This window comes from Talpa europaea (genome assembly GCF_964194135.1).
Source record: "Talpa europaea genome assembly, chromosome: 7".
In the NCBI taxonomy this organism is placed as follows: Eukaryota; Metazoa; Chordata; class Mammalia; order Eulipotyphla; family Talpidae; genus Talpa; species Talpa europaea.
Window position 1 is genome coordinate 136,508,718 of NC_140074.1, and position 15,464 is coordinate 136,524,181.

Sequence of the window (15,464 nt, forward strand, 5' to 3'; positions counted from 1 at the left end):
CAGTGCATGTATAAACAAATAAATCTTAAAAAAAAAAAAAGATTAAAAAAGAAACTCGTGGGCCTCCCTGGTGGCCCAGCAGGTTGAGTGCCCCGCTGTGAAGTTGTCCGAAGCCTCTGTAGTGCGGGTTTGATCCGGGCCAGCTGGGGGATACCCACATGGCATGGCAGACCTCTCCTGTCTCCCCACTGCTCCCCTCAGCAGTGTTTTCTGTCCGTCTGCCTGTTCTTCTGTCTCTGGTGCATTCTCTCACCCTCCTGCACCTCTGGCCTGTACCCCACCCAGCTCTGGTATAAATTAAAAAAAAAAGAAACTTGCTTCTCTGGCCCGCACTGCCCCAGGCCCTAGGCTTCTGCTGGCGCTTACAGGGTCAGCTCCTCACTGCCGAGGGACACCTGTCCTTGTGCCCTCTCTGTGATGGACCCCTGGGTTGTCCCATCTGAGCAAGTGAGAGAACGCCCGCCCTCAGCACCCTAGGGCTGACCTGAGCACCCCTGGAGGGGCTGCCCCCAGGCTGCAGACCTGCCCAGTGCTGTCTCCTGAGCTCCCCATCCCCGGCTCAGCGGGGCCTCACTCCTCCTTGCTGTGTCCCGCCCGGCTGTGCAGACACACGCCGCAGCCTGGAGGGCACCGCCTCAGGGCAGCCGCAGGGAGGGCCAGCGGGGGCGCCCCCCAGAGACAAAGGACAGATGCACAGGTCAGCGCGCGCAGGCGTTTAATCGTGGGAGGCTGCCCCGAGCAGGGCTTTCCACGGGTTTGTAAAAATGAAACAGGGCGGACGCAGTTCTTTACACCGACGGGCCCAGTCCGCGCCCAGCTCCGGGCCGCGGTCCGGCTCCCGCCGGCGGGGCAGGGGCCCCGGGGAGGGGGCGCCCCGGGCGGGGCTCCCCGGCCGGCCCGCGGCTCCCCAGCGACGCAATAAATAGGAGAAACCGCAGGGCGCGCAGCAGCCGGGCGCGCAGGCTCGCCGCCCGCGGACCCTTCACAGACCGGCGGGCGGTCTCCGGGCGCGGCGGGTCCTCGCCTGGGGCGCGGGGCGGGGCCCGGCGGGCGCGGGGCGCGGGGCGCGGGGCGCGGGGCGGGGGGCGCTAGCCCTCGCGGACGCTGACGCGCGGCTCGGCCAGGGAGCTGTGGATGATGCTGAGGATGGACTCGAGGCCGCTGCCCTCCAGCAGCGTGCGGTGGTCGCCCTCGATGACGTGCACCGACACGTGGCCGTCGCACACCTGCGACAGGTTGTAGTCGGCGCCCAGGCCCTCGCCGCGCGCGCCGCCCGTCTTGGCGCGCAGCAGCGTCACGTTGCCGTGGTACGTGGCGCGCGGCGCGTAGGCGTCGGCCGCGCGCAGCTTGCGGTAGAAGGACAGCGCGGCGAAGCTCAGCTCGCGCCGGTCCAGCCCGCCGTGGCTCTGCGCGATGATGTCCACGGCGGCCGCCACGCGCTCCTCCAGGCTGCGCAGCTGCAGCAGCGCCTCCCGCACCTGCGGGCGCGGGCGGGGGGGGGGGTGAGCGGGGGTGCGCCCTCCCCCCGCCCCCCCCAGCCCCCCCGCCCCCGGGCGGCCCCCGCCGGCACCCACCGCGCCGGGCTCCGAGCTGTTGAACTGCTGCAGGAAGAAGCACAGCGCCTCGGTCTCCGCCTCCGCCTCGCAGCCGGGGGTCAGCTTGGCGCGGTAGCTCTGCGCGGGGTGGAGGCCTGAGCGCCCGCCCGCCCGCCCGCGCCGCGGCAACCCCGCCCGCCCCCGCGCGCCCGCGCCCGCTCACCTGCGTGTAGGCCATCACGTACGTGTGCGAGCCGTCGAACAGGAAGAGGCTGTTGTGCGCGGGCGCCGGGCCCTGCTGCGCCTGCAGCTGCGAGCACATCTCGAAGGCCACGCAGGCCCCGTAGGAGTAGCCGGCGATGCGGTAGGGCCCCTCGGGCTGCACCTGCCTGATGCACTCGATGTAGTAGGCAGCCAGGCTCTGGATGCTGTCCAGGGGCGCAGCTGTGGGGGCACGGAGGTCAGCTGGGCCGGCGCGCCCACCGCGGGGGAGGGGCGCCGCGGCCCGGACGCACCTCGCGTGCACTGCAGGCCGTAGGTGGGGACGCTGAGCCGGGCGGCCAGGCTGCGGAACACCGCGGTGGAGCCCTCGATCGGGTGCACCAGGAAGAGGGGCCGCTCTGCGCTCTGCACCGAGTTCAGCCGCGTCAGGGTGGGGCCCTCGGGGTTCACCAGCAGGATGCTCAGGTTCAGCTGGGCCTGCCGCTGCGGGGAGCTGTCCTTGGACGTGGGGGCCGCCACATCTGCCAGAAAAGCGATGCCAGGGCATGCCAGGGGACGTTGGGGGCCCCCTGACCGGGGCTCCGAGCACCAGGAAGGGCTCTTGGGCAGGGCGATGGAGCAGCCCTGACCAGGCAGGGTCCCCAGGACCGCCCACCCCGTGCCTCTCACACACCTTCCAGCGCCCCGGCCTGCGAGGAGAGCTCCTGCAGCTTCCGCAGCGTGAGCTGCCGCACCTCCCGCATGGACAGCGCCAGGTCGTGCTCACGCTCCAATGTCTGCCGCACCTCCACGCCCATGAGCGAGTCCAGGCCCAGGTCCGCCAGCGAGGTGTCCAGGTTGACACTGGCCAAGTCGCGGATGCCTGGGGAGAGGCATCTGGTTGGCGTGGGGGGGGACAGGCTGGGCGCTGGGAGGCACTAGGGGGCAGGCCTGAGGGGTCTCGTACCCAGGATGTGGGCCACGGCCTTCACCAGGTCCCGCTTGCCCTCGCCGTCCTTGCGGGCGCTGGCCTTCTTCTCGGCCAGCACGAAGCTGCTCAGGACTGGGTGGGGCTGGTTCAGGAAGAGGTCCAGCACCTCCAGGCAGGAGGCTATGCGCTGGGGCAGCGTGCCACCGATGACCGTGTCGTTGGTGCCCATGGTCTCCAGGACGATGCCCACATCACCGATGGCCCCCCACTGCACCGCAAGGCCTGTGTGGGAGGGTGGCGGTGAGCGGGGCAGGGCGTGGCGTGGGGGGCTGTGGTGAGCGTGGGGCGGGGCGCACCTGGGAAGCCGTCATGCCGGCGCTTCTCGCACACACGCTCCATGGCAGAGTTGGCGAAGCCGTAGTTGGTCTGGCCTGCATTGCCGCGCCCACAGCTCACGGAGGAGAAGGCCACGAAGTAGTCCAGCTGCGGGCAGGCCTCCCGGGTCACCCTGTGGATACCAAGTCAGCAGGGCTGCACCCACGGCCCTGACCGCGCTGGGCAGCAGGGGCTGGGCTGGCACCCGCGGGCGCACGCACCTGTCCAGGTTGAGGGTGCCGCTGTACTTGGGCTTGTTGACGTCCTGGAAGAGCTCGGGGGTCTGGTTCTCCAGCATGGCGTCTCGCAGGACCTGCGGGAAGGTGCTCAGTGGCCGGCCGGCGTCTTCCCTGGGCAGCCAGCTCCCCCTCATCACCCACTCACCATGGCCAGGTTGAAGACGCCCCCCACGGGCCCCAGCTGCGTGGCCTCGGCGATGAGGCCCCGGGCCCCGTCCAGCGAGCTGGCGTTGCTGGTGGACACAAGCACCTGCACGCCCTGGCGCCTCCATTCGCGGATCTGCTTGGCCTGGTAGCCTGCGAGCGGGCACGGGGTGGTGGGTGTGGAGCTGCCGGAACAGGGCGGGCACCCTGCCCCCCACAGCGCCCCTGGGCCCCTCACCTGTTCGGATCCCTGAGCGGGAGGTCAGCACGAGCTTCTGGGCCCCTCGCAGCACCAGCCACTGCGCCAGCTCCAGCCCGAAGCCCCCCAGTCCCCCAGCGATCACGTAGCTCTTGTGTGGGGGGCAGAAGGTCTTGGACACAGCACTCATCAGGACGGGCCTGGCGCCCTTCAGGATCTCCTGCGGCTCCTCCTCGCGTACCTGCGGCCCCAGAAGCAGATTTGCTGGACGGTGTGCGGCCCGTGGCTGGGGAGGCGGGGAGGCAGGGGAGGCGAGTAGGGGCGGGAAGAGACAAGCAGGGCGAGGGGCAGACCTTTACCTGCACCACCACTTTGCCAATGTGCTTCCCCTGGGCCATGTAGCGAAAGGCGTCCTCCACCTGGGCCTTGGGGAACACGGTGCACTTGAGGGGCTGCACCACGCCGGTCCGGATGCCCGTCCGCAGCAGGTCGGCCACCTCCCGCCAGTCGGCGCTGGCCTCCTCGAAGAGCGCGTCCAGCAGGATGCCGTGGAAGGTCACGTTCTTGAGGAAGATGGCCATGCCTGGGCAGTGGGGTCACTCAGCCTCTGCCCACAGCGGGCCCTGCCCCACACTGGCCCGCCCGGCCGCCCGCCCGGCCGCCCGCCTCACCCAGCGGGTGGTTGTTGGAAAGGTCGAATTTGCCAATCTCCAGGAAGCGGCCGTGCTGGGCCAGGCAGCGCACGCTGGCCTGCAGCTTCTCCTCGGCCAGAGAGTTCAGGACCAAGTCCACGCCTGGGGGAAAGTAGGGCGGCGGTCAGCGCGCTGTGCCGGAGCCCGGCTGAGGTCAGCTGGGGGGGGGGGGTCGTCGGCTCACCCTTCCCGCCGGTGTGCCGCAGCACGTGCTGCTCGAAGGACGTGTCCCTGGAGTTGGCAAAGCTGGTGCCATCCAGCTGGGGAAACCGCGCCTGGAGGTAGGCCCGCTTCTCAGCTGACCCTGTGGAGAGGCGCTGCTGCTAAGCCTGGGGCCGGGCGGCCTGGGCCGGGCCGGGCGGGGGCGGCTGCTTACCCACGGTGGTGAAGACGCGGCAGCCCAGGCTGAGGGCGATGGCGATGGCGGCCTGGCCCACGCCGCCCGAGCCGGAGTGGATGAGCACGGTCTCCCCGGGCCGGGCGCGCCCGCGCACCACCAGCGAGTAGTAGGCGGTGGTGTAGACCACGGGCACCGAGGCGGCCTCCTCCAGCGTCCTGCGGGCACAGCGCGCGGTCACGTGGGCCTGACCCGTGGCCACGCCCATCAGGCCCCAGGGTCACCATCAGATCCACGTACCAGCCGGAGGGAACGTCCCACAGGAAGTCCTGGGGCAGCAGGACAGAGGTGGCCAGGCCTTCGGCGGGCACCAGGCCCATCACGCGCTTGCCGCTGGGGTCCCGGCCTGAGAACTCCATGCCCAGCATGCAGTCCCGGGCTGCCCACTTCCCTGCGGGCAGAGGGGGTGAACTGGGTGGTCCAGGGCAGGGTGGAGGCCCTGCCTGCCCTGCCCCCACCTCCGGGCCGGTACCTGGGATGGCGTCTGGGGGCAGCTTGCCCGTGGCCAGCATGATGTCCCGGAAGTTGAGAGAGGCGTAGTAGACGCTGCACAGCTGGGCGCCGGGGCTGGTGGGTGGGGTGTGGCGTAGCGGGGAGCAGACCCAGCAGATGGAGGAGAGGTCCCCCCGGGTGAGCACATTGACAAAGGCGTGTTCCGTCTGCTCCTCTGGGGGCGCTGGGGGTACAGGAGTCCAGGCTGCCGAGGGCCACAGGCCGGGCTGGAGGGCCGCCCGCCTGCCGTGTTCTCCCCCCTTCATTGTCCACCTGCTGCGAGGTGGGGCGGAGGCTCACCCTGCTCCAGCGGGAAGTGGCGGAAGGCACCCCAGGTCCCGTCCCGGTAGACGTTCATCACCAGGTCCCCCAACAGCACCTTCTGCAGCTCTGAGGAACCTGGGTCCATCTTGGGGACGGGCAACGTGCTGCCGAGATTGGACACCAGCACGCACCTGTGGGCACCGGACAGGTGAGTGGGGCGGGCAGGGGGGTGTGGTGGGGGCGGGGTGGGAGTGGGGGTGTGGCCAGGAGGGATGCCCACCGGATGCGGTGGCCGCCAGGTTCTTTGCGGAGACAGTTCACCAGGCCTACGACGCCCGAGGTGGTGCAGCCCACGGCGATCAGCCATAGGGGCCGGGAAGAGGAGGCCGCCAGGATGCTCTGTGGGACAGGCAGGGTTGGAGCAGAGGCAGGCCCAAGCCTGGGAGCGCGGGCGTGGGCTGGGCAGGGCACTGACCTTCAGGGTGTCCACCCATCGGAAGCTGGTGTCTTCCACGGGCAGGAAGACCGGGCTGTCCTGTGGGGCCAGCCGGCGGCACAGGAAGAGCGCAGAGCCGTAGAAGGAGCTCTTCAGGGCCACCAGGTGCAGGCCCGCCTGGGCACACAGGCTCTCCCACTCCTCCTGCAGGGGGGCTGGTCAGCGCACACCCCCGTCGCCCCCCCCCCAGCCCCCCGCCAGCTCTGGAGCCCACCTGCCCTGCGCCCCCACCTGGCTCAGAAGCCCCTGCCGTGGCTCGGGGCGGGTGAGGAAGGCCACGGTCTCCCCGAGCGTGTGGCCCTTGAGCAGAGTGTGCAGCAGCAGGAAGCCGCCTTCCTTGAGGGCAGCGGCCATGTGGCCCAGGGCGGTGGCCGGGTCACCCAGGGCGGCCACAGCGCAGTTGCACACCAGGAGATCGGCCGCGCCCAGGTGGCTGGGGGCGGGCCCCGCAGGGTCCCACCGGTCCTGCGCTGCGTCGTGCTGCTGCAGTTCGGCCTGGGCGGCCTCCAGGGCTTGGGGGTGGGGGTCGGTGGCCGTGTAGTCCAGCTGCAGCAGGGGCTGGGTGCCGAGCAGCGCCGGGATACGTGTGTACAGGTGGCCATCTGCAGCCAGCACCTGGGGACACAGCTCTCGTTGGGGGCGGCCGGAGGTTGGCATCCCAGCCCAGGAGGATGTGGAGATGCCTGCCCCTGCCCCCACCCGCACGGCCTGAGGCCCCGCCCCTGCCCTGCTCGTGCCCACCTCCACCACTTTCATCCGCGCGCTGGCCATGTTCTCTAAGGCCGTGTCCACGCACGCCTTGAGCATGGGCGAGTCCAGCAGGCCGCAGAGCAGGGGGTCGTCCCGCAGCAGAGGCCCCTCCCGGGCCAGAGCCTGGCCCAGCTCCAGCTGCAGGTTGCCATTGAGCTGAAGGCGGCAGGCGACCGCCAGGAGCCGGGGCAGCCCGTGCTGCGGGGGCTCCCTGGGCGCCTGGGCCCCGCCCAGCCCGGGGATCACCACTTTCAGGCCCTGCTGTGCCATCTTGGTCTGCAGCACCTGCGCCAGCCCTGCGGGGGGGAGACAGGCGCTGGGAGGGGCCCTAGCTGGGCCCCAGGGCTCTGCCTGGACCGAGGCCACAGTCCGGCTGGCCACTGGTGAACAGAGTGGCAGCGATGGCAGCGTCCCCTGGAGAAGGGGTGTGCCCTGGAGACCAGGGACCCAGTACCCTGGGCTGGACGGCCCCCAAGCCCTGCCCCACGCAGGGGGATGGACAGCGGGGGAGCTGGCGCAGCCTCACCCTTGCACAGCTGCAGCTCCTCCTGCAGCGCCGCGTCCCCGGCCAGACAGCCGGTCTCCATGTGGGGCGTGAAGGCGAGCTTCTCCAGGATGGGGGCCCGCTGCTCCTGCTGCCGCCGCGGGACCACCGTGGCATGCAGCCGTGAGATGACGACTCCTCCGGCCACCATGCAGTCCAGATAGGAGCTTGCCCGCACGTTGGCCACTGTGGGAGAGGGGGAGCATGAGGGCGGGGCTGGGGAATGAGGGGCGGGGGTCGTGGGGGCGGGGGTGCAGGCGCCGGCCCACCTTGGGTCTCGCCCCGCAGTGTGTACACCCTCTGCTGGTGGGCAGCGGGGTCAATGTGGATGGCACCGATGCGCGTGGGCAGCTGCAGTTTACGCTGGCTGGTCCTCAGGATGGTCATCTGCAGCATGGTGTCCAGGAAGGTCACCCAGTTGTCCTTCCAAAGCAGCTGGCCGGAGTTGCCTGCGCGGAGGGGCCGTGAGCGGGGTCCCGCGGCCTCCAGCCCCGACCCCAGGCCGCTGCCCACCTTCCAGGTCGGCCTCCAGGATGCCCTGGAACTGGGGCCCGTAGTCGTAGCCGCGCAGGCGCAGGTCCTTGTACACGTCCCCCTGCGTCAGGTGGGGTGCGGCCGCAGGCTCGGTGGGCTCGACGGGGTCCTGGGCGGCCAGGCTGTCGAAGAGCTTGGGGTCGGGGTCCTCCCACAGCCACATTTTTCCTGGGGGAGGAGAAGGCCTTAGGATGGGGACGGGGCCACCCGGGGCCCACAGGGCAACCACGCGGCCGGCACTCACCGCTCACGATCAGGTTGCCGTTCTCGGACACCTCGAAGGCCCGGGAGGCCTCCAGCAGCCGCACCTCCAGGGGCACGGTCCCTGCAGTAGGGGCCGGTCAGCGGGGGTCGGGGTGCCCCTGCCACCCCACCCCAGCCCGCCCTGCCGGCTGCCACCTCACCCGTCTTGGGCAGGATGGTGGCCTGGTGCAGCGTGACGTCCTCGAACACCACGGGCACCTGGCCCATGTCCTGGCCCAGGGTGCGGGCCAGCATCCTCCAGGCCAGGCACAGGTAGCCGGTGGCGGGGAAGATGACGCGGCCGTCGATGCAGTGGTCCACCAGGTAGTGGTCAGGGGACTCGGCGCTGGCGTCTGCGAGGGCGCGGGCTCAGTGAGGGTCGGCAGCCCCCCCCCCCCGGCCCCCGGTCTCCCCCCCAGCCCCAGCCCCGCGCCCCGCGCCCCGCTCACCGATGTTGTAGATGGTGGCGGAGGAGGAGGTGGAGCCGCTGGGGAAGTGCTCCGCGGCCGGCACGTCCCAGCTCTGGCTGTGGTCCCACTGGATGTGGGGGGAGATGAGGGGAGTCCCCCGGGGAGCCGGGAACTCCACAGGCGGGAGCAGGCCGTTGGGGTTGACGTCGATGCTGGGGGGTGGGGGAGGTGTGAGGGGCATGCCTGGCCCGGCCTCCCTTGCCACTGTCCGGGAGACTGCCCGGAAGGAGCAGGTGGCAGTGGCCAGGGCCTGCTGCCCCCAGCCCTGCAGCGGCGTGCGGCCTGCACACCCCCAGCCAGCTGCAGCCCCCCCATGCCTGGGTGTACCTCCTCCGGCCAGGTGCAGCCCCCACCCCTGCGTGCACCCCCCTTGGCCAGGTGCACCCCCTGACCACGTGCAGCCCCCCGCCAGGTGCAGCTCCACGCCCCCTGCACCCACCCGGCCAGGTGCAGCTTGCCCACGTTGCTGAGGAAGAATTCCAGGTTGTCGGGGTGGTCCTTCTTCATGAGGGGGATGATGGTACAGCTGGACTTGAGACCCCGCTTCAACACAGCCTGGGAGGACACGGCTGGGGCTCGCAGGCAGGCTCTGTGGGGACGCCCCCGCCCGGCCCGGCCCGGCCCGGCCCGGCCCTCACCTGCAGCAGGGCGTGGGGGGCGATCTCCAGCACCACGGCCTGCTCGGGCACGTGCCGCAGCGCCTCCTGGAACAGCACCGGGCTCACCAGGTTGTTGACGTTGTACTCGGCCGAGAACGTGCGGGCCAGGCTGCCCTGCCACTGGACCTCGGGGATGGAGGTGCTCAGCCAGCGCGCGGAGCGCGGCCGCGGCTCACGGATCACCTGCAGGGCGACAGCAGGCTCGGGACCTGCCCAGGCCTCGACGCGGCCCCCGCCCCCGGCCCGCCCCCGAGGCCCCCACCTTCTTGAGCTCCTGCAGCAGCGTGGGCGCGATGGACTCCATGACGTACGAGTGGAAGGCCTTGCCGCCCGTCCGCACCTCCTTGGCAAACACGCCCTCCTGCTTGAGCTGCTCCACGAACTCGGTCACGGCGGCCTGCGGACAGCAGGGCTGAAGGGACCGCGCGCCCGCCACTCCCCACGAGGGCGCCCCGGGGGCAGTGCCTGTGCCCACCTGAGGTCCCGAGATGGTCACCGTGTCCTCGGAGTTGTGGCAGGCGGGTACAACGCCTGGGGGGCAGCGCCGCTTGCACTCCTCCCAGGACAAGCCTGCGGAGAGCCGGCCCAGAGGGTGCGATGCCACAGCTGCTGCGCCTCCCCGCCCGCCCTCGATCCCAGCCAGGCCCGCCCGGCCTCCCTGCAGCCCCAGGCAGAGGGAGGGCCTGGAGGATGCGCCCGGGGTGACCCTCAAGCCCCAGGTGGGCGGGAGGGGCGCAGGGGCTGCCTACCCACGGCGGCCATGGCCCCTGGTGGGATGTGGGAGTCTTTGATGCACTGGCCCCTCCAGTAGGCGGCCAGCATGGCCTCCTCCTGAGAGAGACAGCCGTCAGCATAGCCGCAGGCCACCTCCCCCAGCGAGTGGCCAATGATGCCGTCTGGCTTCAGTCCCATGGCGGTCAGCAAGTCTATGAGGGCGATCTGCGGGGACAGGGCACATCAGTGCAGGCCCAGCCTGGCTGGCCAGCACCCCCGTGGCGGCCCGGCCAGCACCGCCCGCACCTGGATGGCGGTGAGGCCCACGAAGGCGTGCACGATGTCGTCGAAGGTGGCCTCGTCCGTGCTCAGCAGCAGGGCCGATACCTCCAGGCCCAGGGGCCGCACAGCCTGGTCGGCGCGCAAGATGGAGTCCCGGAAGCTGCCCAGGCGCATCAGGCGTTGCCCCATCTTGTTCCACTGTGCGCCCATCCCTGTCCAGAGAGCGGTCAGTCAGCGCCCACCCGGCCCCTGGCCTGCCCATCCCCCAGCCCGCCTTGGCCCCTGGCCTGCCCGGGGCTCACCAGAGCAGATGAACCAGAGCGGGCGCCGGCCAGCAGGCACCGGATGCACCTCCAGGCTGCCGGTCTCGCCGCCCAGCACGGTGTAGCCCCGGAAGGGCATGGCGGTGGGCGGGCAGGCGGCGATGCTGTTGAGCATGCTTAGGAAGGCCAGGTCCTGTGGGTGGGCGCGGCCCTGCTCCAGCAGGACCTGCACAGCGGCGGGTGTGCGCCCACTGGCCACTAGCAGCCGGGGTAGGGCTGCGTGCGGGCTGGGCGCGGGGGGCGGCTGCAGGTTGGGCCTCAGGATGACGTGCACGTTGGAGCCGCCGAAGCCGAAGGAGTTGATGCCCACGTTGCCCCCGCGGACGGGCAGGGGCCGCTCCACCACCTGCAGCCGGCCGTCCCGCAGCGCCGGGATCTCAGGGTTGGGGGTATGGAAGTGCAGATTGGGGGCCCAGAGCCCGTTCTCCAGGCTCAGCAGCACCTGCGGCGGGCACCTGTCAGTCAGGCCGGAGCAGGCCTGGGGAGCACACCCCGGGCTGCCCCACCTCAGGCCACGCGACGAGAGGGCAGCAGGCTGTGGCAAGCCTAGAGGGGATGTCCGGCCCAGCTGCCTGGGGTGAGGGCAGGAAGCCCCTTCCTGGAGGGCCGGCAACCCCTACCTGGCAGCAGGAAGCGGAGGCAGTGGCTCCCTACCTTGGCCAGTGCCGCGAGCCCCGAGGCGGGCTCAGGGTGCCCCATGTTAGACTTGGTGGACCCGATCAGCAGGGGATCCTGGCGGGTGGCGCACAGAGCCTTGACGATGCCGTTTAGCTCCTGGGGGTCGCCCACCTGTGGGGGTGGGGGTTAATAATGGCGCCGGACCTCCCAGGGGCAGCCGCGGGCTGGGGCCTGCCTCACCTTGGTGCCCGTGCCATGGGCTTCGATGTACTCCAAGGACTCTGGGGACAGCCCGGCCGGCTGGTACAGGGAGCGGATGAGCTGCTGCTGCGCCTCCCCAGAGGGGAAGGTCACGCCTGCGGAGGGTCTGGCCTGAGCACTGCGGCCCCCCCCGCCTGCCCCCCCCGCCCTGCCCCGGCTGACCCCCTACCTTGCTCTTTGCAACCGTCCGTGTTGGTGCCGGCGTTCAGGATGGTGGCGTAGACCCGCCGTGCCAAGGACTTCTTGGTCAGCAGGACGGCCACCACGGCCTCGGCACGGCAGTAACCGTCCCCTAAGGGCAGAGCAGCAGCCTCAGCCCGGCTGCGCATGGCCCTGGGCCCGGGGGTGGGGGGGGAGGAGCGCCCGCTCACCCGAGGCGTCGAAGGACTTGCAGGTGCCCCCGGGGCTGAGCATGCCCAGCTTCATGAACTGCACCGAGGTGTTGGGCTTCAGCAGGACGTTAATGCCACCCACGATGGCCGCCGGGCACTCGCCGCTGCGGATGGCGTGGTAGGCGTTCTGCAGGGCCAGCAGGCTGGACGAGCAGGCCGTGTCCAGGGCGATGCTGGGGCCTGTGGGCAGGCGGGCTCAGTGGGCCATGGCGGCCGCGCGGGTGGATACAGGGCCCTCGCCGCCAGCCCCCCACCGGGCAGGGGAGCGCCCACCTTTGAAGTCGAAGAAGAAGGAGAGGCGGTTGGCCATCATGGCCCGCTGGCAGCCCACCATGCTATAGCCCAGCAGCAGCTCGGGGTCCCGGCTCAGCGCCTCCGAGGCCTCGGAGCCGCTCACGCCCACCCATACGCCGGTGTGCGTCCCTCGCAGCTCGGCGGGGTTGATGCCTGCGGACGGCAGAGGTCAGCGTGGTGGCCGCAGGGCCCCCAGGAGCACCCCGGCCACCGCCGCCGGGGCAGAGAACTGGGTCACGAGGACCGGGGGCAGGAGGGCAGGCGGGGCGCCGGCGACGGCCAGAGAGCAGGACAGAGGGTGGCATTGTCCCCGCTGCTCCGCTGGGCCCTGGAGTCACTGGCAGGCGCTAGCGAGCCCCAGGGCTGCCGGCCAGGGGACAGGCCAGATAAGGAGACAACGGCAGAGAGTCGGGGAGAGGGAGGCGGAGGAGGGAGCGCTGTCCAAGGCCCTGGGTGCGGCTGGGCAGTGGGAGGGCCTTGCCCACCCGCCCTCCAGAGGCCCAGGGCCTGCCTCTCCAGGGGCTCGGGGTCTGCCCTGGGGCTGGCCGGACAGAGGCCCCAGGGCCAGCCGGGGAGGGGCCGGCCCCACCTGCGAGTGCCCTGCCCCCACGGCAGGCCCTGGGGGTGCGGCGGGGACAGGCCACCAGCACTAGGGGAGCGAGAAACAGTCTGAGAAACGGGGGCAGGAAAGCGGCCGGATGAGGGTGCCTGTGGGTGCCGCGAGGCCCCGGGGCGGGGAGCGGGGCCCACCTCCGTCCACGATGGCCTCGTAGGCCACCTCCAGGAGCAGGCGCAGCTGGGGGTCCATCGTGTGGGCCTGCTTGGGGTGCACCCCGAAGAAGGCGGCGTCAAACTTGGACAGGTCCTTCAGCTTGCCGGAGCGCCGGGGCAGGCCGTAGAGCCCTGCGGACGGGGCGCCGTGGTGAGGGGGCCCAGGCCGGCGGAGACCCCGCTCCCGAGCTGGCTGCGGAGGCCGGGCCGCGCTGACTCACACCCGTAGATCAGGTAGAGCCGCTCCGGGAGCCCCTGGGCGTGAGGGCGTCAAACAGGCTTCCCGGAGCCGAGCGCGCTATCTGCTGGCGGGTCGCCCCCGGCCTCGCCCTGCCCCAGTGGGCCCGGGCCGCAGCGTCCCGCCCCCCGCCCCACAGCCCAGGCGGCACCCCGGGCCCTCACCGGCCTTCCACCGCCTGTCGTCGTCCGTCACCATGTCCACGCCGCCCACCAGGTTGGCCCAGAACTCCTGCATGTTGTCCGACTCGGGCAGCTTCCCCGAGAGGCCGGCGATGACCACCTCCTCCATGCTGCTGTCTGCGGGCGCAGCCACACTCAGCCCCGCCCGGGGCGCCCGCCTCCACCGCCCCAGGAGCTCGGAAAGCCCCGCAGTGAGACCTAGGGGGATGGGGGGCCCCTCCCGGCGCCGGCGGCCCCCACGGCTCACTGGGGCGACCGGAACCTCCGGGCCGGCCCCGCGGCCCGCCGGCCCCTGCAGCCCCGGCCCCTGCTCGGGGAGGGGGGAGCTCGGCGGGCCGCGGGCGGGGCTGATCCGGGGGCCAGGCCTCCCCAGGCCGGCCCCGGCCGCAGCCTGCGCGGGGGACTCGGGGGGCCCGGCGGCTGGGGAGGCGGCGGGCCGGGCCGGCCACGCGCCCGCGGGGCGCTCGGGACACGGGGCGCCGGGCGCGCGGGGCCTCGCGGCGCGGACCAGCCCAGGCCCGGGGCGCGCGGCCGCGCGCGGGGAGGGGTCGGGGGCCGCGCCGGGCCCGCGGGCCTCGTGCTCCCGCCGCGGGCCCCCCGCCCCCCGCGCCCCGCGGAGCCGGGCGGCCCCCGCCCCCGTGACGGCCCCGCGCGGCCGCCGCCTCCCGCGCCCCCCCCCCCGCCTCCCCGGGCGGCCGGGCCGGGGGCCGCGGGGGCCGCGGGGGCCGCGGGGGGGCGGGCGGGCCGCGGGCTCCCCCGCCGCGCTCAAGATGGCTGTTCGCGGCCGCCGCCTCCCGGGCGCGCCCCGGCCCGGCCCGGCCCGGCCCGGCCCGGCCCGGCCCGGCCCCGGCGCGCGGGGCCCCCGCGCCGGCCGAGCCCCGCCAGCCCCGCGCGCCGGCCCGGCCCGCCCGCCGCTCACCTGGCCGCGCGGGCTGCGCGAGTCGCGGCGTCGCTCTGGCTCCCCGCAGGCCGCGCGGCGCTATTTAACCGGGCCGGCCCCGCGCGGACACGCCACATGGGCTGACAGCCGGCCGCGCCGCCCGGCCAATGAGCGGCGGGGTGCGCCCCGGGCCCGCGCGCCTGGGGTGATGCCGCGCGCGCCGGCCGAGCGGGGGCGCGCCGCGGGCGGGGGCGGCGGGGGCGGGCCGGGCCGGGCCGGGCGGGGGCCCCCGCGCCCCCCGCCCCCCGCCCGCGCCCGGCGCCCCCCCGCGCCCCGCCCCGCCCGCGCCCCGCCCCCCGCCCGCGCCCGCGCCCGCGCCCGCCGCCCCGCCCCGGCCCGGGCCACGTGCGCGGGGGGAGGGGGCCGGGGCTCGCGGCCGCGGGGGCCGGGCCGGGCGGGGCGGGGCGGGGCGGCCAATGGCGGGCGGGGGGCGCGGGCGGCGCGGGGGCGCGCGAGGGGGCGGCGCCGGGATAGGGTGATGGGCCGGCGGGGGGCGGCCCCGGGCGCCGCGCGGGCCGCGCGCGGTCGTTGACCCGGCGAGCGGGCCCGGGCCGGGTTACTCCCGGTCACCGCGCCGCGGGCCCGGCCGGCGGGGGCGGGGGGCGCCGCGGGGGGCGCGGCCGCGGGGGGCCCCGCGTGGGCGCCCGCGAACAAAGGAGCCGCGCCGGCCCGGCCGAGGCGCGCACGTGGCCGCGCCCCCAGCGCGCACGCGCGGCGGAGCCGAGCCCGGTCCCGGTCCCGGTCCCGGCCGGCGCGCCCGGCCCGCCCTCCCCGGCCCGGGCCCGCGCACACCCCGCGCCCCCCCCCGGCGCCCCCGCGGCCCCCCGCGCCCCCCCTCGGCCCCCCGCGCCCCCCGCGCCCCCGCGCCCCGGCCGGCCGAGCGCCGCGAGGAGCCCGGGCCCCGGAATCGCAGCCGCCCTGCTCTGGGGGGCGGCGCCGACCCGACCCACGGGGGAGCCCCGCGCGGGGCCTCCGGACCCCCGACGCGTCCCGCCTCCCCTCGTCCCTGCCGCCGGGCTCCGCGCACCCCTGACTCGCGCCTGCCCCGCGGCGGGGCTCTGCCCGGGCACCGCCCGGCGGCCACGGCCCTCTGCGGCCGGTGGGCAGGAGGGGGGCGCCCCAGCCCCGCGGACAGCCGGGCCGGGGCGGCCAGCGGCCTCCTGGGCTGCGCCGGCTCCCAGAGCCGGGTGCCGGGAGCAGCGGGGAACCCGCCCGCGGGCGCTTGCGGGGCAGCCTGTCTGCAGGGCAGCCCGGGCCCCCAGCACCAGGCCGGGTCCAGAGCCG

General features: G+C 73.7%; 1 protein-coding gene across 1 annotated transcript; it reads right to left on the reverse strand.

Annotated features, from left to right (window-relative positions):
* Positions 1–706: 706 nt before the first annotated feature.
* FASN (fatty acid synthase) lies at positions 707–13,349 on the reverse strand (the record flags this gene model as incomplete). The annotated part of the gene is made up of 41 exons (XM_084238310.1): positions 707–1,478; positions 1,575–1,673; positions 1,759–1,979; positions 2,051–2,278; positions 2,431–2,619; positions 2,704–2,949; positions 3,024–3,175; positions 3,264–3,355; positions 3,427–3,578; positions 3,664–3,865; positions 3,984–4,207; positions 4,296–4,418; positions 4,501–4,620; positions 4,693–4,871; positions 4,954–5,104; positions 5,186–5,389; positions 5,506–5,660; positions 5,750–5,868; positions 5,945–6,109; positions 6,197–6,580; positions 6,707–7,011; positions 7,242–7,445; positions 7,529–7,708; positions 7,773–7,961; positions 8,038–8,118; positions 8,198–8,389; positions 8,486–8,658; positions 8,946–9,061; positions 9,145–9,348; positions 9,428–9,562; positions 9,641–9,735; positions 9,915–10,104; positions 10,186–10,373; positions 10,464–10,926; positions 11,139–11,273; positions 11,343–11,458; positions 11,533–11,655; positions 11,735–11,935; positions 12,029–12,202; positions 12,800–12,952; positions 13,223–13,349. The coding sequence occupies 41 exons, from the start codon at positions 13,347–13,349 to the stop codon at positions 1,089–1,091; spliced, it is 7,539 nt and encodes a 2,512-aa protein (XP_084094436.1). The 3' UTR covers positions 707–1,088.
* Positions 13,350–15,464: the final 2,115 nt, after the last annotated feature.